Source organism: Syngnathus scovelli, chromosome 20, assembly GCF_024217435.2.
Source record: "Syngnathus scovelli strain Florida chromosome 20, RoL_Ssco_1.2, whole genome shotgun sequence".
Classification (NCBI taxonomy): Eukaryota; Metazoa; Chordata; class Actinopteri; order Syngnathiformes; family Syngnathidae; genus Syngnathus; species Syngnathus scovelli.
In genome coordinates, this window is record NC_090866.1 from 11710525 (window position 1) to 11731715 (window position 21191).

At 55.7% G+C, this 21191-nt stretch overlaps 1 protein-coding gene across 1 annotated transcript; it reads left to right on the top strand.

Moving 5' to 3' along the window:
• Positions 1–361: 361 nt before the first annotated feature.
• LOC125989825 (prospero homeobox protein 1-like) lies at positions 362–20934 on the top strand. Its single transcript, XM_068649178.1, is given in 8 exon segments — positions 362–841; positions 2337–2391; positions 2479–3085; positions 3087–4215; positions 4217–4564; positions 7330–7437; positions 11170–11364; positions 18260–20934. Coding segments are annotated over 6 exon segments (2508 nt in total). The 5' UTR covers positions 362–841; positions 2337–2391; positions 2479–2543; the 3' UTR covers positions 18446–20934.
• The last annotated feature ends 257 nt before the right edge of the window (positions 20935–21191 follow it).

Here is a 21191-nt window from a genome sequence, read left to right on the forward strand (position 1 = left end):
CTTCATACGAGCAAATAGAAGAGAACGAGGCCGACTCGCTTGCGCATGCAGTTTAATAAGAAGGCGAATTCCACGCGCGCAACGCGACTTTTCGTGGCAATAGAAACTAACCCGGAAAGCACGCCAACATTGAAATCGCACCAATTCATATTTGCAACATAAAAAAAAAAAAAAAAAAAAGATTCTTACTGGCACGATGCTTGAAAATTGTTTGTTTGGGGGCGAGAACGAAAAGATGGGCGCATGGTGTCGGGGGTCCCGGTTCAAGTTCAGTGCTCGGTTCTCCTCTCGCGGGGGGGGGGGGGGGGGGGTTAGGAGGTGGGATGGGGGCTTGGATAGGAGGGGGGGGGGGGGTCGTCTCTTATTGGTGGCTTGCCACGGTTACATCACGCCCCGTCGGCCGTGACGCTCGCACGTCTTCCGGCTTCCTTCAGCTGCGTCTTCAAGTTGCTCTTTTTTAGTGGCCGGGGAGGAGCGCGCCGCCTCGCCTCGCCTCGCCTCATCCAGTCCGCCCGTTCCAGCCAGCCAGCCAGACTTGCGGCTGCTCGCGCTCGCTCGCTCGTCCGCCCGTGCGCTCGCTCGCTCGCTCGCTCGCACTTACCGCACATCTCTCGTGTGGCAATATAGGGAAGGCAGCCGAAAAAGCTCGGCGCATCGCTTTTTGGTTCTTGTTCTTGTTTTCCTCTTTTGCGCCTGGTTTTATTCCACAATCCAGGCACAAGCGGCGATCTTTTCTCTATTTGGTGGCGGAGCGTGTGAGTGTGTCATTTTTTGGGTAACCCCCTCCTTCTCTTCCTCCTCCTCGTCGTCATCATCATCATCATCATCATCATCCACAGGGGTAAGTAACCTTGTCCTCGGATACCTCCCATCTCGGTGCGCGCCCGGTGGGCGGTCGGATCAAAACCAAAAAAAAAAAAAAAAGAAAGAAAGAAAGAAGCGCATGGTGAAAAATGAAAAATTAAGTTGGATGTTTTTCGTCTATCTTGGCGAGGAAATGTTGTGCGCTATTTGATCAGTGAGGTGAGGAGGATGTTCCAGCTTCGGGAAAGCTGAAAGTAAGTTGATGACCTGCAAAGTCCGTTTCGATCATTTTCATCATCATTGTACAAATACGAGTCGCATCTCTATCAAGTTGCGCACGTCCAGTACGAATTGTTCAAATTTAAAATGAAATAAAATTTAAAAAGTGATATTTTTGAAAAATATAATTTGGTTGAATTAAATCACACCTTTAGTTTTTCGTGATGGCAAAAATTGGATTGTGTTCAACAAGGTTTTTTTGTTGATAGAAAAGGGAAGTTTATGAGCATACAGAGAGAGAGAGAGAGTGTGTGTGTGTGTGTGAGTGTGTGTGCACGCGTGTGTGTGTGTTGTGGTAGACAGGTGCTGGCTCCCAAAAGACAGGTGCTCGTGCTGGTGACTATTTCCAGCTCCATTGTTGAAGGCTTCTGGTGATCACATTTTTTCTTGTTGTTTTTTTAATTTTATCTTTTGTGTGAGTGTGTGTGTGTGTGTGTGTGTGTGTGTGTGTGCGTGTCCTTAAGAGAAGCTTCACCTCCCGTCTGAGCTCTTCTAACAATTCTGGAAAAACGTCAAAGTCTCCCTTTACCTTCGTGAAAGCCAAATTTCTTCTCGTTTTAATTTCCCAAATGCTGCTTTTTGAAAATGTAATCCTTTTCAAATGGTGCAAAATGTGTTTTTTTCAAGTGGCACCAAAGGAGCGTTTGTGTGAGCACTTTGCTGAATTTTCCTCTTCTCAAATTTGAAATTAGCAACAGCTATAGGCTGCGGGGCTAACAAAAATTCTATGGCATTTTTTCTTTCTGCATTTGTGGCTTTTTTTATTTGGCCGCCGCCGCCGCCGCCGCTTCCTTTTATTTTTGTAAAGAGCGCTTTAAGTCCGAGCTTGACCGGCGTGACCCATTCGATTGAGCAGAATTAAGTGGCCTCGGCAAGCAGAACACGCACAAAGCCAAAGCGGCCGGCCGCCGGGGCCCCGGTCCGTCGGCCTCTTTTGCTTTTGGTCGGGTCGAGCGTTTGGGAAGGCGAAGGTTCGGACCGACCGGCCGGCCGGCCGGCCGACCGACCGGCCGCCTGGCCGTCTTAACCCCGTTTTGCTTGAATGTGCCCCTTCCAATTAACGTTGGCAAACATGGAAATGAGGACAAGTGCTTAAGTCATTATCATAATTTTATGCTGCTTTGTGTGGCGTGGGAACTGGTTCAGCCCATGTAGGCCGGCCCCGGAATGCAGAGGCCTAATTCTGACGCCTGTTTCCCACAACCCTTCTTCCCTCCCTCCCTCTCTCCCTCCCTCCCTCCCTCCCTCTGTAGGTGGAAGACCCGCCTGCCCACTTGCCTGCCTGCCGTGGCCGCGCTTCACCAACGTGTAAGGCCGCCCGCCGCAACCCCGCGCCGCCGCCGGTGAGGTACGTTTGCTGACGTGCGGCGCTGTTTTCGATCCCTTTCCGCTCAGAAACACGCGCGTGTTTGCGGGACATGGCCCGATAGCGGCGGCGGCGACGGCAGCAGCAGCCCGTGATGCCGGACCATGACAGCGACTCCCTCCTGAACAGACAGACCAAGCGAAGACGCGTGGACATCGGGGTGAAGAGGACCGTGGGCAGCAGCAGCAGCAGTAGCGCCGCAGCAGCAGCAGCAGCGACGACCGACAGCATCGCCCGCGCCAAAGCGGCCATCTTTAGCGCCATGAACTCCCTGAGCGCCCACCACGGCTCAGACGGCGAGCCCGTGGAGTGCTCGGTGGTGCAGCCGCACCACGGCGACGGCGAGTCCAAGTCCAACGTGCTGCGCAAGCTGCTGAAGCGGGCCAACTCCTACGAGGACGCCATGATGCCCTTCCCCGGCAGCACCATCATCTCCCAGCTGCTCAAGAGCAACTTGGCCAAAAGCGGCGGCGGCGGCGGCGGCGGCGGGCCCGACAGAGGCGAGCACGGCTTCCCCGGCTCCGGGCTCTCCAACGCCAGCTCCGACGCGCCCCAGGAGGACGCCTGCAGCAACTCCTCGCAAGAGAGCACCCCCCAGGAGTGCTTGTCGCCCTTCGGCCGGCCCCCCCGCTCCGGGCGACCTGGAGCGCCTCAACGACGAGCACCTGCGCGCCAAGCGGGCCCGCGTGGAAAACATCATCCGCGGTATGAGCCACTCCCCCAGCGTCCTGGGCCCGCCCTCGTCCCGCCACGAGATGGACGGCGAGCGGGAGCTGGATCCCGAGTGCCCGGCGCCTCGCTCCCGGCGGCCGGGCCCCGGCAGCCCGCGAGCGGGTGAGCTGTGCGGCGGCGGCGGCGGCAGCCGGGAGAACAAGCGCAAGCAGCGTCTGCCTCAGCAGCAGCACAGCTTCCCCCAGCTGGCGTGTCAGAGGAAAGAGCACAAGCAGGAGGAGCGGCGCCAGCTCAAGCTCCAGCTGGAGGACATGCAGAAGCAGCTCCGACAGCTCCAGGAAAAATTCTTCCAGATCTACGACTCCACCGACGACTCGGAGCACAACGAGCCGCACGACGACACGGGCGACCTGTCCGAGGACAGCCCGGCCAGGTCCGACAACGAGCCGGGCGCCGACGAGCCGGCCGCCGACGAGCCGGGCGCCGACGACTTGCGCTCCGACAACGAGATGTCCGACCTGGATCCGGGCCACTTCCTGGATCGGGCTCGGGCCTTGCTCCGAGACCCGTCTCTGCTGGGCGACGGAGACAAAGCGGGCCGAGACGGACCGGGCCGCGGCAAAGGCCAGGCGGGCCCGGGCGCCTCGCTGCACTCGGAAGGAAAGCAGCTGGCGGAAGCGCTCAAGCAGGAACTCAACTCGGCCATGACGCAGGTGGTGGACACGGTGGTCAAGGTGTTCGCTAAGCCCCCGCGGCCCCCGCAGGCCCCCCAGCAGCAGGCCTTCCCCCCGCTGCCCTTAGCCCCCGAAAGGCTCTCGGCGGCGCTCAACGGGGACAACCCCAACTTCCACGGTGCCAACCAGCGGCTGCAGTGCTTCGCCGACGTCATCATTCCCAATCCGCTGGATCCCTTTGGCATCCCGGGGATGCCGGCGGCGGCCAACGACCAAACGGAGGCCCTGCCGCTGGTGGTGAGGAAGACGCCCGGCGATCACCACCACCACCACCACCATCACCACCACCAGCAGCAGCAGCAGCAGCAGCAGCAGCACCAGTCCTCGGCCGTGGGCGCACACGGCGGTCACCACCACCCCGTCCCTCCACCCCTCGTCGCTGTCGGCCAGCATGGGCTTCAGCCCGCCCTCCTTCAGGCACCCCTTCCCCCTGCCCCTGATGGGCTACCCCTTCCAGAGCCCGCTGGGCCCACCTTCGGGCGGCTACCCCGGCAAGGAGCGCTCCTCGCCGGACTCGGTGGACCTGTCCCGGGAGAGCGCCGGGCTGAGGACCAAGATGGCGTCGGCTCACCACCTGGGGCACCACCATCGCTCGTGTTCGCCGGCGCACCCCGCCGCCACGGCCGAGGGGCTGTCCTTGTCGCTCATCAAATCCGAGTGCGGAGACCTGCAGGACATGTCGGACATCTCGCCTTACTCTGGCAGCAACGTATCCTTTTCTGCCACGGAAGCCTTCTTCCTTTTTAGCTGGCTGGCTGGCTGGCTGGCTGGCTGGCTGGCTGGCTGGCTGGCTTTCTTGTTGCTTATGGCTTACTCAGCCCCTTATTGTGCCCCTTTTGTTCAAAACTTGGCCCACAAGGTTGTTCTCCATCCTGAGTTATCTCGGCCTCCCGGGACTGCAGGCTAATAGCGCTAAAGTCCCTCCTCTTTCTTTTCCGTATTCCTCCTTACCCCCCCCCCCCCCCCCGCCCCCCCACTCATGAAAATTTGATCGGCGCCCTCGGTTATCCTTAGAAAGCTTCAAGTCATTCAAATTCATTCCCTGCTAAATGAATCACCGGTCTGGTCGGCGGAAGGCGGCCATGTTTATTTACGGCTTCCTTGTTTTTTTTGCATTTTGCACATGTTCCAGAAGGTTGGCCCGAGGACTCGGCCAGGATGCGTATTCAAGATTGCCTCCTGCGCTCCTCTTATCATCCATCGCTGTGTAAAAAGCCCACAAGCATTGTCATCTCTCTCCCTCTCCCTCTCCCTCTCCCTCTCCCTCCTCCCTCTCTCTCCTCCTCTCTCTCTCTCTCTCTCTCTCTCTCTCGCTCTCTCTCTCTCTCTCTCGCTCTCTCTCTCTCTCTCTCTCTCTCTCTCTCTCTCTCTCTCTCTCTCTTTTCATTTCATAAAGATCTGTCAACAGCCCGGGGGCCTTTGCGCTGTTGCTTGGCAGCCAAATACTTCTTTTTTTTGTGTTTGTTTGCCCCCCCCCCCCCCCCCCCCCCCCCCCCCCGTCTCTTCTTTTGAAGCGGACGTTAACAGGTGTTTGCGGCGAGCTGTTTATCTTTCATTACCTCGTCTCGTTTTGTCTTCAGACCCGAGGCCCAACGCTTTGCGCAGATCCATAATCCTTTGCTCTTGATGGAGGGATGAAAACCAAGGGGGGGAAGAAAGTGGAAAATAATCACACAACAAGCAAGCTAGCAAGCAGCCGGGCCAGATGCCGCCGGCCGGCCAGCCGGCTTTTAACGCGCCGGGCACCTTTTTTAGGATTGATGGCGGCGCTTTGCGCGCGGCCGCTTTATCGTTTTTGCCCCAATTCATGAGTCGCTCTTAAGTTCTCTCGGAGGTCGGCGACAGCTTGTCGGACATTTTTTGCGAGGCGGGCTCAAGTCGAGCGGCGTGGCCGAGCAGATGGCGGCGATGGCTTTTTTGCTCGTTTGTCCGCCGTCCAACTCGGACTCATCTTGTCCCTACACCTGGAATCGGGCAGGCGAGCGGCTCCCACCGCCGCTGGCGATGGCCGAGTGTCGGGGGAGCGTCGATTTCTTGTCGGGGTTGCGAACGGCGGAAGCCAGCTGGTGCGAGCGCACCATCATGACAAAATAATGGCTGCGCCAGTCCAATGGCAATTCCATTTGCAAGCTGTGAGGGAATTGCAGACGATCAAGAGAGGCCGGGCCGGGCCGGCTTGGGCCCGGCCGGCCCGAGCCGGGCCGGGCCGCCTTTGTTCAAAAGGGAAAGAGCCCATGAAGATGGAGCATCCCACCTTGGCTGATTGAAAGCCACCTGACCGACCGCCAGTGTATGTGTGTGTGTGTGTGTGCGCGTGTGCGCGCGCGCATCCATTGTGTCCCCTCCACTGGAGCAGATGGTGCGGCGTGGGGAGTGAAGTGCTGCTCTTTTGGCCGGGCCTGCTGGAGGAGTAACGCCAGCCTGCCAGTGCCCCTCCCCTCCCCTCCCCACAAGACCCTGCCCCCCCCCCCCCCCTCTGCTTCTCAGACAAAGTAGACAGGATCTTTTAAGGATCTTTTAAGGATCTTTTGCATGTGCTGATGCCTTCTCACCTTGGCTACAGCTGGACGGACACTTGACCGCTTTGCACCATGGCCAACCCCCGCTGATTGTAAAGCAAGTTGTCAGAGCGAGAACTTATGATTCTTTTTTGGGAACAAGCCGAAGCGCAAAACAGGCCGATGGCGTCCTTCTGTGTCCCTTTCCTTCAGACACATTATAGGGACGTTAATTCGGCGCAGAAATGGCTTGGGACATTCAGCGGCGCAGATGTGACTCCCCCCCCCCCCCCGTGCGGGTGGCTCGATCCAAAGCATCGGAGGCCCTCTTCTCCTTCTCCTCCGCCTTCCAAGGCTTTGGCAGAAGCAGAGAGGTGTGTGGGTGGGGGGGGGGCACGTCATTGCACATTGGAAGCCCCCCCCCCCATGTCATTGCACATTAGAAGCCCCGGCAAAAGCGCCTCTCTTTGCCGCTCAGTCCAGGTGGAAGACGTCTCGGCGCCGGCCGGCCGGCCGGCCGGTCGGGCTCGCCAGCTCTCCGCTTGAATCTTGTTTGCTGGCCCGTTAAGAGCAACATCGGAGCTGGATATCTATCCCAGCTTGGCGAGCAGCGGCGCCAAGCCATTAGGCTTTCTTGCCCATCCATCCATCGCTGGCGCTAACTGCTGTCTTTGTCTGTGATATGCAAATGGGCTCCTTGTTCCCCGCCCGCAGCCCTTCTTCTTCCTCTTTTGGGCTGGAGGTTAGCGCACGGAGCAGGCCAAAAGGCGCTCGCTGGCTTTGACTGTGAAATGAGCCCGCCGACGTACGACAAAACAAACAAAAAAAGGCGTCAGCTGCGTTTTATTAGCCGTGACGCCGCTCGCTCGCTCGCTCGCTCCATCCAGCCGCCGCTAAGTTCAAGCAAATTTCCTGCTCGTTGACTGTGTGATGCTCTGTCCGCAAACGTTTGCTCCTTAACGACAAGCTTTCTCAGATACAGGAGGGCCTCTCGCCCAATCACCTGAAGAAGGCCAAGCTCATGTTCTTCTACACCCGCTACCCGAGTTCCAACATGCTCAAGATGTTCTTCTCTGATGTCAAGGTGAGTTGGCTTTCTCGTAAAGACACGCCCGCTTCCAAAAAAAGGGAACTTGGATTTGTGATGATGTTCAGGCTTCGCTTCGAGTCAACAATGAGGCCGACCGACCTTGCGGTTTTATGCAAAAGAGGCCAGACGAGGAAGTCGCGTGCGGGCTGCGGAACGGAGGGACGAGCAGGTGGGGGGGAGGTTGGGGGGGGGCGTCATAGCATACACGGCAAGTGGGACTTTCATCAAGAACATGAACAAAGCTCATTTTTAAGCTGTACAGCAAAAAAATAGCGCAGCACAATAGCTCGTGTTTGTTGGTTGCTCTTGCTTGTGCGTGCGTGCGTGCGTGCGCCCCTCTCTGACCATACGGAGGGAGGGGTAAACACTGTGACAGATCCAGGCCATCTAATTCAAATGAGAAGATAAAGGTTCCCCTTTTCCTCTCAGCTGCCTCCTCTTGGATGCCGCCGCCATTTGCGGGTCACGTGACTTTGGCCGGGCTGAAAAAGGGGGCACCTGCCAATGGCGCCCCAAAAACAAACAGGCAACATTTATTCTTATGAAAGATTCAAAGCGCTTTTGTTTGAGTGACTTGATGGCTAGCGAGGAGGAGGATCACAGGCGACCTCGTCAGACAACAAAACAAGGTCAAGATCGTTAAGCGGATTATCAGTCACATTGGTTTGTTTTTGTTTTTGCCGCGAGACAATGGGGCCCGCGCCTCAAGTTTGTAGACATGTGTGGGAATTAGACGGACTAGCTAATGAGATTGCCGGCACCCCTTCTCTAATGAACGTGGGAAGCGGGCCCGTCCTGTGTCGACTCGCCTTTTAAGACACGCGTGCCTCAAAGAACCCGGAAGACGTCCCGAGCGCCGGCCGATCCAGCACAAATCCACCCCATCCATCGGACCCCGGGCTGGCGGTCGAGGAGGGTCCTTGGGCCCCCTTTTTTTTTTTTTTGCTGACGACGAGACAGGGCACATGCGATGCGAAAGAAAGAAAGAAAGCAAGCAAGCAAGAAAGAAAGAAAGAAAGAAAGAAAGAAAAGAAAAGCCAGCGGCTGGATTTGAGTCGGCGCTGACAAAAGGCCGCTTTCCAGGGCCGCTTTTTGTGCGCAGTCAGCCAATCGGTGGCCGGAGATTATCTGCCACAATTGGCCCCTGCCAAAACAGGAAACGTTGGAAAGCCCCGCTGACTGGGAAGGGCTTACGCCACCGGCCGGCCAGCAAGGGCGAGGAGGAGGCCCAGGCGAGCGAGCGAGCGAGCGAGGGAGGGGGAGGCCCAGACGGGCTTCGCTGTCTTTCTGCTTTTGCCTGTCCTGGACGTGGCTTAGCACGCTGAGGTCATCTCGTTGTCGGAGCGGCGGCCCAGCGACCGCTCCTGCGACTGCTCCCGCTCAGCTCAGCTCAGCTCAGCTCTGCTCTGCTTAAGGGCGCCCGCTATTGAAAAGAAATAGCTTGATTGTTTCAAGGCAAGGACCTGCTGGAGTGTGTTCTATTCTAGACATGGTGTGTGTGTGTGTGTGTGTGTGCGTGTGTGCGTGAGTGCGCGGCACCTTCTATCTGGCGCTGTTAGCATTAAGAGGTGACCTTTCACAGGCTCTTGAGTGTGAGTGTGAGAAACACACTCTCGCTGTCTCTCTCTCATCTGCCTCTTAGCGAGGCACGCACGCACGCACACGCACGCACACGCACACACACACACACACACACATATATACGTTGCATCTCATGTGAGTGCTGGCTGACCCCTGCCAAGTCTGATTAAGGAGCGGCGCTGATGTGCTCCTTTGAGCCCGTTCCCTCCTTTTCCACCCAACACTCCTCAGCTGCTATTGGGGGATTTTGGGGGTGTCCTCCATCCTATCCTCCCACCAGCAACTTAATGACCCAAAAGTGGCCGATGCTGCAAAGGGACTGGCCAAAGCTGATTGAACGGATGCCTTGAGCAAAACGGTTCGAGATCGGGTGGAATTCCTGTGTCTTTTATGATAGGGGGAGGGGGGGGGGGGCTCGCTTAGATTTCCTCCTGAGCTGTCTCTGTAATCAAGTGACACGTCTATCCGTCAGCGGGCTGCCTTGCTCTGACACCAAAGGTCTCTCCTGTGAGCGATGGCGGCCGTTTGCCCGGGCGCAATCTTCAAAGCGAGCGGCTGGGAAACGCCGGCGTCGGCAGTAATTCACTCACTTACGTCGCCTTCCCGCAAGCTTGACGGACAAACGTGACGCTCGCCCGAGGCCGGCAATGTAAACGGACAAAACCCGTATCGGTGCTGTACCGACGAGTTGAGCTAACCAACGGCCCTTTTGTTTTCTAGCACAATCCTTCCTCATTTATTGTTTGTATTGCTTGAGGCGGAAGACAAAAAGGGGGTGTGAGCGCTGCGTGGACACTCTGGAATTTTTGGGGCAAAAGTGGAGCCGCTTGGTGGAAAGCGAGGCCATTGTGTGCATTTAAGCAGCCCCTCGCTCGCTCGCAGCCCGGCGAATATTTCCAAGTGTCAGTGGTTTGTTTGTTTGACGCGTCCATGTCACGACCCCGGCCTGCTGACTGCTCACGTTCCGACCCCCTGCCGCCCGCCCCTCCCCGTCCCAACGCCATTGTCCGACAGCGCTGACCTGCACCCGCCCCTCCCTCCCCTCTGCCTCATTTCCCAGTTTCTGCTCACCACGCACTTTAGGGCAGCCCCCGTCGCAATAAGCAACCTCCCGAACGGCCGCGACAATGTCAGGCGGACTTATTGGGCCGTGACGTCACCCGCCGATGCTTCCAGCCTTTGCCGACTTCCTCGTCTTTACATGGCACAATCGGCGATGGCGAGGAGCGCGTGCACGTCGCTGCGTGTCGGGGTACAATAGCCTAATCTCCATGTCAAAACGGCTCGGCTCGGCTCAGCTCGGCGCTCCGCTCAGCGATTTTGCCGCATCGAGGCCCCCCAGTTCATTCTTCTTCTGCAGAGCGCAGTAAGGCCGCTTTGCGTGCAAGTGAGCGAGCAGATGATGCTTACCAGGCTTGCGGCAAATGTTTGCTACCTGGGCCCCCCCCCCCCCCTCCTCCAATTAGAGACGATGATTTCATTTGTCGGCCACCCGGGGGCAGTATAACAGACGGCTCGCAACTCGGACACCAACGCTAATGGTAGTCATTCTTTGCAGAGGATAAAGAATACATTCTTGTAGCCATGTGGCGGCGGCGCCGGGAGGGGCCGGCGCATGTCCTCATCTGCTTTTCATAGGCGGAAAAAAGAAAAAAAAAAGAGCCGGGAACCCGCTGAGGCTCTTAATAGGTTTACTCGGCCCTTTTGAATCCAGCCGAGCGGCACGGATCAGATCGCCGCAGTCTTGGCCGCGGCTCCTGGTCCCGGCCCCTTTCTCTTTTTCTTCTCCTTTCTTTCTTCCTGCCCGGGAGGTGCAGAGAGGAGAGGGGAGGAGAATCAGGGTGTAATTGCTCAACGGGGTTAAGTACTTGTTTGAGCCCCCCGCGGGCCAGGGCGCTTCACATGATGACTTAATCGTTTTTCTGCTCAATTATGCCTTTGCGGAGCAAACCCCGCTGCCGCCGCCGCCACCGCCGCCACCCTTTTCCAGTTATGATAGGGGAGGGGGGCGGGGGGTTGTTTCCCAGCGGGGAAGATGAACGCTCTCACTTCAGCGCTTTTGTCTCGCTGTCTTACTTCACGTCTCTATTACGTTGTTCTCCTTCCTGGCGCTTCGGCAACTTGACGTTTGTGTCCCTGTTGCAGTTCAACCGCTGCATCACCTCGCAGCTCATCAAGTGGTTCAGCAACTTCCGCGAGTTCTACTACATCCAGATGGAGAAGTTTGCCCGACAGGCCATCAACGACGGCGCCGCCGGCGTGGAGGACCTGAGCGTCAGCCGCGACTGCGAGCTCTTCCGGGCCCTCAACATGCACTACAACAAGGCCAACGACTTTGAGGTAAACGCCCCCTTGTCTTCATGGCCCTTCTTTTTTTTTCGATACAATTTGAAAGGAACTGGAAGGCCTCGGCAGCTTATCTTTAGCGCAGGCGAGGCGGTTTTGTTTTGGGCTTTCTGCAAATGAGGAAGACGAGCGGAGCGCCTCTTCCCCATCTTTTGTTTGTCTACTTCCTCATCTGTCCTCCTCGTCTTGCAGCGACGGGCAACTTCACCTTTTGCCGCCTTCTCCTTTTTTGCCAGCGTTTTGCGGTGGCGCACTTTGCCAGCAGCGGCCCGTTCACCTGCAAGGGTATAGCCCGTCCCTTGGACCGGACCGAGCATGCTGGCAAAGCATTTCTCCCGCGCCTATGTGCGCGTGTGTCACTTTTGGGGGGTGGGGTTCAGCGCTATCAAGGTTAAGCGTCCTACTGTTTGAGCCAGAGCAAGAGGGGAGGGGGGGAGAAGGGGAAAGCAGGAGATGGATAGATAGGGTACGGAGGGTGAGAGACAAAAGAAAGAGCATTGGTGAGAGGGAGGGAGGGAGGGAGGGAGTCAGGGGAGAGTGGTGGAGGTGGTTTGGGGGGGGGGGGGGGGGGGGGATGACGTATTGGATGCAAGTGCCCTTGCGAGCAGTGGGAGTTTTGCAGAGCTCACACTTGAAGTGCTTCACTCACGCTTTTTTTTTGGGCCCGTCTGTTTCTGTGCGCATTATTTGTCCACCGGGGCCACACACACACACACACACACGCACACACACACAGCACTTCCCGCATCCATCTTGCGTCCTCTAAAGGGAGCCTTTTGAAGAGCTGGGCTGGCACGAGCACTCGGAGGCCGGGCGGGCCTGGATAAGTCGCTTGCGACGGTAGGTAAGCTGAGCTGCAAGCTTTGTTCACCCAGTGCCTGCCCCCGTTTTTGCCATCGGCCCAAGCAAGGAAGAAAGAAGTGGTTCCCTTGCTGCTTCTGATTGGGCCTCATTTGTGCGATTTCCAAAGAAGGACTGGCTTTTGGAGCGAAACCCCTCGGCCACCGTACGCCTGGAAAAGCGGCTGAGGGCAAACGGCTTCTCCCTTTTTTTTAGTTTTGCATTTGCATTCATAAATGTGAGCATTTGCAAGAAGAGACCAGGACAGGTGAAGAAGTCTTTGGAGTGCCGGCCGGGCGGGGCTGTTGACTGTCTTGTTTTGCATACGAGCTGGCCCGGCAGGTGTGTGTGTCTGCGTGTGTGTGCGTGTGTGTGTGTGAGAGAGAGAAATGCGGGAGCTGATTCGGGCCAACGCCAGGCAAAATGTGCCCAGCCATGCAAATTCCACCAACACACAGGCGAGCAAGCGAGACTCGCAGTGTTTGTGTGTGTGTATATGTGGAGGGGGGGGGGGTTTGTTTTGCACGTGGGCGTTGTGTGTGTGTGTGTGTGTTACATATGCGCAAGTTTGTCAGGATGTTCCGTCTTAAGTGTATGTGTGTGTGCGTGTGAGTCATAGAGGAAACGTGAAGCTGGATGGCGATGACTGCATGTGTGCATCAGGATGCCCCCAAGGCCTGTTTTTGTGTGGAGCTCTCCCCCTCCCCCTCCTCCTCCTCCTCCTCCTCCTCCTCCTCCCCCTCCCCTACCTACCTGCCTGCACCAGCACTTGAAACAGGAGCCTACGCATGCACGCAAGTTTGCGTTTGGCAGATTGTGCATCATCAAAGTTCCATCCACCTTGGTGGCGTCTTTGGAATGAATATGTCCTCTGTTTGAGTGCCCCCCTCGCCCCTCGCTTGCCTGCCTGCCTGCCTGCCTGCCTGCCCCCCCCCCGCCCCTGTCCGTGGCCTTTCTTGTTTGATGCTAATCTGCTCTGTCACTGTGTTGGCCTAATACGCTCCCCATCTTCCCTCCCAGCTCGTCTTTTGTGGCGATTGTTTCCTCTTTTCCTTTCATATGGCTGCCTCCCTCCCTCCCTCCCTCCCTCCCTGGGTCGCTCGCTCACTCCGTTCTCTCTTCCTTTCCTTCCCTTCCGTCCATCGCCTCTCTGCTTTTGTTCTTTCCTGGTCCTCCCTCTCGCATGTCTTCTTCTCCCTGGCCTTCTCCTCCTATTAGGAAAGTTTTAATGGCATCATTGTCACATTCCTTCTGGCACAATGAACACTAGCTGGTAATTAAAAGACTTTGGCGTTAATTACCTACTTCCCCCCCCCCCCCCCGTCTCTATTCTTCCCTTTCTTCTGCGCTTTCTCATTTGCGACGTCCGCCGCCATCAAACAAGCCTTGACTTTGAGCGGCCCGCGCTTTCATGTCCGGTGGAAACTCTCGCTTAGCGCCCCTCCCGTCTGCCCGTTTGAACCCCCAACGACAACACACATCATCTTTCACGAGTAGGAATGTGTCCGAGCCGCTAATGGAGGCCCGTTTGGATAAAAAGACAGTTTTATGACGGCTCTGGGAACCTCTCAAATTTCCAAAGGAGCCACCGGGCCCAGTTCTGCAGGTGGGCGGAGACTTTTAAAAGAGGAAGCGGCTGTGATCTCTTTGAGAGAGGACCATACCGGTCGGTAAAAGTGGTGACAAGCGGCCCGGTTTTGAGTTCCCCCTCTTCCTCTTTTCTTCCACCTGTGGGCGTATTTTGCTCCAATTCTCTCAGGGGCCTCGTGGTCGGAATGCAAGAGATGCTTTGCCTTGTGAATGAAGAAGTTGAGAAACAGCCGAGAGTGCGGCCTCGGCGGCGCTTTTTGCCACTTGTGCCAACGCTCCAAACTTGTTACGTAACGGCGCTCCACCATTGAATTTGTGCCTTTCGCCAGATTGGGATCTTGAGTTTGAGAGCCGTGGGCGGGAGAGCGAGCGAGCGAGCGGGCGGGCGGGAGAGCGAGCGAGCGAGCGAGCGAGCGTGTGAGCTCCTATCCTGCCCTCCTCTTCCACCTGCTGCCCCCCCCCCCCTTGCCGGGATAGCAGATGCTGTCTGTCCAAACGGCCGCATTGTGTGCCCCCCCCCCAGCCGTTGCTCCCTTCACGGCCCTCTCGGGGCTGGCTCCATTTGTTGCGACGCCCGTTTTGGGCGCTCCCTCTATCCCCGGCCTTTCACCGAGGTGGGCGGGGGGTGTCGCCGCCAAAGCAAAGTCTGACCTCGGAGGTGACGAGGTTGCGGCGGGTACCGAGGAAGCGCGAGCAGGACGCGAGGGCGCCCGAGGCGAACATTTCTCATCCAGTCAGACTTGCGCTGGGCGAGATGCGCTGGGACCCGATGAATAAGACGGTGCTGCTATAGATTGAAGTTGCCAAAAATAAAAGCGATGCAACATGCCACCGGCGTCCGCACTCCTCGACGGAGCCTGCACAGAGCCAGGCAGGCAGGCAGGGAGGCGGGCAGGCAGGAGCCCTGGATGCAGCCGGCAGATCTCCTTGACAAAAACAAAAAGCACCTTTTTTTTTCCGATGCCTGCTGGCAACATTTGAGTGAAAACTTGAGCAAGTGATGGTGATGGTGGCTGAGTCCAAGTCCCTCCTGCCTGCCTGCCTCCCTCCTTGGTTCTTTCCTTCCTTGTGTCCCTGGTCACCTTGCTCAGTGGCACAGCTGCTGATGATGTCATTATTTCTGGAGCGTTTTGGGGGCCCCCACCTCCCCTCCTTGTGTGTGTGTGTGAGACTAATGAAGCGTGGTGAAGGGAGCCGTGCCAAAATGACCAGGGCGTGCATCAGAGGTGCAGATGTGTCCAAGTCACTCTCCCCCCACTCCAATTCCATGCATGAGTCCCCCTTTCTTTCTTGGTCCTCCTCCAATCTGCATCCCGACATCTTATTCCTCCTGCCCGCTCTCTCGCTCGCCATCATTTATTGTGGGGTGACCCTTCCTTCCTCCCTCCCTCCCTCCCTCCCTCCCTCCCTCCCGCCCCGTCTATTCTTTCCGGAGCTCCCTCTCCAGATGTCCTCTTCCCATCTCGCAGACTCCCTCGCTCCTTTCTTTCCCTCGGGCCTCCTGCTCGCTCTGTCTCCCTGACTTGCTGACCTCCGGAGAAAACCCCCCCCCCCTCCCTCTCCTTCTGCCGTGACATGACTCGTTGACCTGGACTCTTTGTGCTTACACATTGCCAGTGTGTATCAAAGGAATGAACATTTCTAGCTTTGCACCGTGCTAGGACTTGGCGTCTTTGACCCTGTGCCGCCATTGACTCCTCCAGAGCTCCTCATGTGACACCACTGCTGCTCAGTCTCACAAACACGTGGCGTGCGCACACACGCGCACACGCAGAAGCGCCTCAAGGGCTCGGCATTCTCCAGCGAGGCTATCAGCGGGTGTTTGCTCAGCTTTCGGGCCCCTTTCCTGTCCAGGAGCCCACGTGGAGGCGGGCAAAACCGGGACTCCAGTTGGACTCTTCGTCCGTGGCCTGAGTCTTATCAGCGCTCTCGTGGTCCAGGGGCAGAAAGACGGCCGACGCGGGTCGTGTTTGTCCAAAGTGACAGCGCGGGCCAAGGACTCACGGAGGCCTTTGTAGATGATCCATCGATCGCAACAGATATGCGAGGCAAAGGGGACTGACTGACTGACTGACTGACTGACTGAATGACTGACTGACTGACTGACTTTGAGAGAGCCAGCCGGCCAGCCAGCATGGCAGCGTGGCAGCGTGGCCAAGGTTCGACAGGCCTGCTCAAGTTTCACAAGAAGCTCGCTCGCTCGCTCGCTTGCTCGCTGCCTGCCTGCCTGCAAAAGTCCCGGGAAGCTGGTTCCCAGCCGGAGTTAGCGATTAACCCGCTCGGCCGTCACCGGGCCGTGTGATGTCCCTGCCTGCGTTTCATCCTTCAAGGCTATACTGCACACACACACACACACACACAGGCAGGCAGGCAGGCAGGCATATCGAGCCCGGCCTTATCTTCCAGGGTCTTGTCTTGTTTGGCCAATGCTGTGCAAATAGAAGGTGCAATACATCTCCTGACAGTTCCCAAAAGCAAGCGGGAGCAAACAAACAGCCAAGCAGCCCCGAGCGAGCAGCTTTCTCAGGCTCCGGACCCCCGGGCCTTTTCAAACGTTTGCCCACCCGCCATATTTTATGATCTCATCAAAAAAGCAGGAAATCCCATTCCCTCTCTCTTGTGTCTCAAAGCAACCGGGCAGTGAATGAGCGTGATTAACGTCCTGGAGCCAGCCCTCGTTTTCTTTTTCTGCCAGCGTGGAACAGCTGGAAGGAGCGCCTCAACTCACAACCGCATCTGATGCTTGGTGCCGTGACAAACAAACACTTTACATACATCACCTAGGAAAAAAAAAACCTCATTGGACAGAAATAACTGTGCCGTGACGCCGATCCCTGGGTCCTCAGACTCTTGGCGGTCCCTCGCCATCACCGCTGCCTCCCTCCTGCTCTCCCTCCCTCCCTTCCTCCCGCCTCCCTCAGTCAAGAGGATCTAAAATACCAATACCCTTTTCTCCTTGACATTGCCTCTCGTCGTAGTCAGCGTTTTGCTGCCCTTTTATAGTCAAAACGTCCGTCAGGAGAAATTGCACGCGGGAATATTCTTAGTAACACACACGCCGGCGGGTCGTCGTAACCTCGCCGACGCCGTCCCGGCGACGTTGGGATTTTTGGGGCGGGGGGGGAGGAGGGGCTTCTTATTCACAACTCACCTTTCGCACCGCTGCGCAAAGGCACCGGGCCTCGGAGCCTCCATTCATCACCTGAAGGGGAGGGGGAGGAGGGGGGCACATTGTCGTCCCATGTGTGTTGTGTGTGCGAACAAGCATGACTGCTACAGTCCGTCTATGTGTGTGTGTGTGCGCGCGCGCAAACGGCCGCTAACCTTGCCGTGTCCTGACACCCGTGATGAGTATCTGCAGGACACTAGAGGAGCAGGGGCCACCCAAAGCTATTGTGCCGTATCGTTCGTCCTCACAAGCTGGGCTCAAGTACAAGTACGCAAATGTGCAAATACTTCTTGCGGTAGCTGTAGCATAGCTAGCTTCTCCCAATCATGTCTCAGATTCCCAAGATGCCAAGATAGCTTTTGAAAATGAAGGAGCAGCCTTCATTTTGAAGCCACAAATTGTTGGGACGCGACAATGAAGTGAGCTGGGCCGCTTCTGGGGAGGCACTCAGCATTATCCGAGCAGGTGACCCCTGAAGGCAGCGTCGCCCTGACGGAAGGAGACGGAGCCAAAGTGTGGCCGGGGTGTGTGTGTGTGTGTCTGTCCGCACAGGATGTGTCATCTCCTTGGCACAAGGAGGTGCGGCTGCATGTGACAGCGTGCTGGCTGGCGCCAAGGTGTGACGGAGCCTTGCCAGGCGCGCTGTGGCTGAGCGCCGCTGTCGGGGCCCGGGTGGCCGGGCCGGCCGGCCGGGTGTGTGTGCCCTGCCGGTTCCGAAAGCGTTCAAGTGCTTCCTCTTTGCCTCTGTCACACTCTCGTTTCCTCGCGGCTTGTACCTTTTCTTTTTTGGACTTACAAAGGGTCACGGCGTGCGCTCAGGCAAAAGGTCACGCTCCACTTCCACAATGGTGGCCATTTTGAAAGCCCTAAGGAAAAAACGTCTCTGTTAGCAAAACAGGAAATGCAGTCAGGTGCGCTTCTACTTTTACGAGAGTTTTTTTTTTTTCTTTACTGTGTGCGTGTCCTTTAGCCACTTGTGGGTCACAGGTTGTATTTTCTTTTTTTACAGCGAGCCTTATAAAGATGTCACGCCGCATGCCGAGGGAGGGAGGGAGGGAGGGGAGGGAGGGAACTGGGCATTGTGAGAACGTTGCAAGAAGTGGCTTTTCTCAGGCGGAACGCTTTTAAGGAAGCTTGACGCTTTTATCTCACGCTAAGGTCATATCGGCGCCATAAGCGTAACGTCTAGAAAGTGGGCCTCCTGTAATCGGTCCAGTCAACTGAATCACCCAAAGCAAAACAATGATGGCGCTCATTTCAAAGCAGCATTTTGTGATCATTTGCCGGCAGGTGCCGGATCGCTTCCTGGAGGTGGCGGAGATCACGCTGCGGGAGTTTTTCAACGCCATCGTGGCGGGCAAAGACGTGGACCCGTCGTGGAAGAAGGCCATCTACAAGGTGATCTGCAAGCTGGACAGCGAGGTGCCCGACATCTTCAAGTCGCCCAACTGCCTCCAGGAGCTCCTGCACGAGTAAACCCATTCCAACTTGCCTTCAGCACTTGCGTTAGCTCACTCGCTCGCTCCCTCCCTCCCTCTGCTGCTCACCTTCCTTTTGCCAACGTTGTGCGGTAGCATTCCTCGGCGTCCTCGGCGTTCGGTCCGTTCCGTTCCGTTCCGTTCCCCGGCGACGCGGCTTTGCGTTTGTGGTTGCTTTTTTGTTTTTTCTTGATGAACTGAAGATTGGAATCCGGAATTTTTCTAGGCTGGGTCGCGTCTCCATTCCCATCCGATGAAGTGTCTCCCCGCAAAAGTAGCGAAGACCTGCTGTTGCGAGTCTGTCTGCCGTGATTAGTATTGATTCTTTCTGTTGTGTATGATGATGAATTGAATATTGGTCACCGCTGCTTGCTGACCTTTGGCACTTGTCCCCTCCCAAAAAAACGAGTGAATAAATGATTCCAATGAGGAGTCTTGAAAGGGAGCTTAAATGCTGGGCTGACTATTCTGCTTCTTGCATCACTTGAAATGTTTTGTTTGAAATTTGGAGACTTGAACGCCTTGATTTATTTGGGATGTTTGAATTTGTCCAGTTTCCGGCAAAAGCTTTCACCCGTCGCCAACGTTAGCCTTTTGCTAACACGGCTCTTTTCGAAACGCGTTCACGAGGCCTCCGCCAGCGAGGTTTTTTGATTTTCTCCGAGGGTCCGGCTCACCTTGTTGCGTCCGCGTTACAGATTCACGGATGCTTTTGACAATAGATGAAAAGGGGGCAGGTTGCTCAAGCGAACAAAAGCGGGCAGAGCAGCTCCGAGCTTCGTGACGGCAGGCGGGCCTTCTCGCTGCCGCCGCCGCCGCCGCCGCACATCTTTGCCGCCGAGCGTCTCAAAGTGCCACAAAGAAAAGGAAAACGGACTCTTGCGGCCAGCAAGAGCCCCCTCCCGGAGCCTCCTTGGAGCCACTCAAAAGACTTTTTTTTTGTACAATATGAATCTATACGGACATCTAAAAAGGTGCGGTGGCAATTGTTTGAGTTGTTTTTAGCGATGACTTTGTTTCATTCTGTGTTGTTGTTTGTAGTTTAGAGCAATTGGTTGCCATTTTGCTTTCTTTCTTTCTTTCTTTCTTTCTTTCTTCCTTTCTTCCTTTCTTTCTCCCTTTTGCTTGTTTGCTTTGGAAAAAGAAACTTGGAGTCCATTTTCAGAGGATGAAAATGTGCTTGTTGCTGCTGTAAATACTGTTGGGCGGCGGGAGTCCCACTTTCCCCCAATTGCGTGGACTCACACCTTGCGCACAAGCGCTGAGAGCGTTTTTTGATTTGAGTGCTTTGCATTTTGCGTGTGCGTGCGCAAGAGAAAAGGACGATTATGAGAACCTGTGAACCAGTGAGTGACACAATTCTCAACGCGGCCCGGCCTGGCCCGGCCCGGCTCGCCCCACCCTACCCCACCCCACCCCACCCCGCCCCTCCCCCGGGAGAGCCACCCTGACATGTAAATGACTCTCATTAAGCTGCGGTGGCGTGCGTGCGTGCGTGCGTGTGTGCGTGGGTGCTCGCTGGCTTGCACATGCGCACCATCATTTCCTCGGATCCATTGGCTGAGCTGTTTGAAAGGATTTTCTTCTTTTTGTTTGCCGATGCTTTGACTAGTTCTGATTATCCTTGTCATCCTTCCTTTCCTTTCCTATCCTATCCTTTCCTTTCCTTTTCTTTCCTTTCTTTTGTAAATATCCATGACGCTGACTGATTAAGTGAGCAAAAGTGCTTTTGTATAACTTAGCAATATGTTCTGTGTTTTGTTGATGCTTGTTTTTCTATGACGTCATCGTGGTGATGATGATGATGATGATGATGAACTAGTGCAGTAATTCCAATTGGAGCGGTGGTGTTGATTTTTCTTTCTTTCTTTCTTTCTTTCTTTCTTTCCTTCCTTCCTTATTATTATTATTATTATTATTTTTTTTTTCCCGTCAGCTCCGACTCGTATTCCATCACGGCTGCTTTTTCTCGCCTTCTTTCCTGTCGTCGGTGTGGATGATGTCCTGCAGATTGTGTGTAATTTATTGGTTTAATTTATCCTAATTTATTCAATGTTGGGTTCTTTTTCAACCGGGGGAAGGCCGTACTGCATTTCTCAAAGTAGATCCAAGCGTTTGTTTCGAATGAATTCTACCTGAAAGTCCATTTTTAAAAAAGGAAGAAGAGATGATATGAAGACAGGAAGGGTCTTGGCAGCTAAGCGGACATTTGCAAATTGTTTTTGTTTGTTCCCCGACAAGGCTGAGGGTAGGCTAGAAAGCTCAAAGGGGCTTGAACCTGTTTTTTGGTTTCTCCTGAGACCCCGTTTGCCCGCCCCTCCCTCCCTCCCTCCCTGCCTCCCTCCCTGAAGCCCGGCCCAAACACAACCAGTAGTCAGTCAAATTGCCTTTCGTGCCTTCGCCCTCCTTGAACTGAATGTATGTGCAGTATATATGCAAGCTTGTGAAAAACCAATTAAAAAAATGGAAATAAAAAGGAAAAACGCACATCTTTTCTTTTCTTTTCAGAAGTGTTCATTTTTGTGTTGCCTTTCCAAAACACTCTCTCCATGTGAGCTGAAAATGTCCAAATCGGCTGTCAACATATTTGTTGCCATTGCAGGCAGGCTGTTTAGCGTGTGGCTCATCTTCACCTCACTCAAGGCTGCTGCTGCTGCTGCTGCTGCTGCTGCTGCTGCTGCTGCTCACCTTTCTCCTCTTCCTCTTCCTCTTTGCTTTTGTTCTTGTCTGAGCGCTTTTCACTC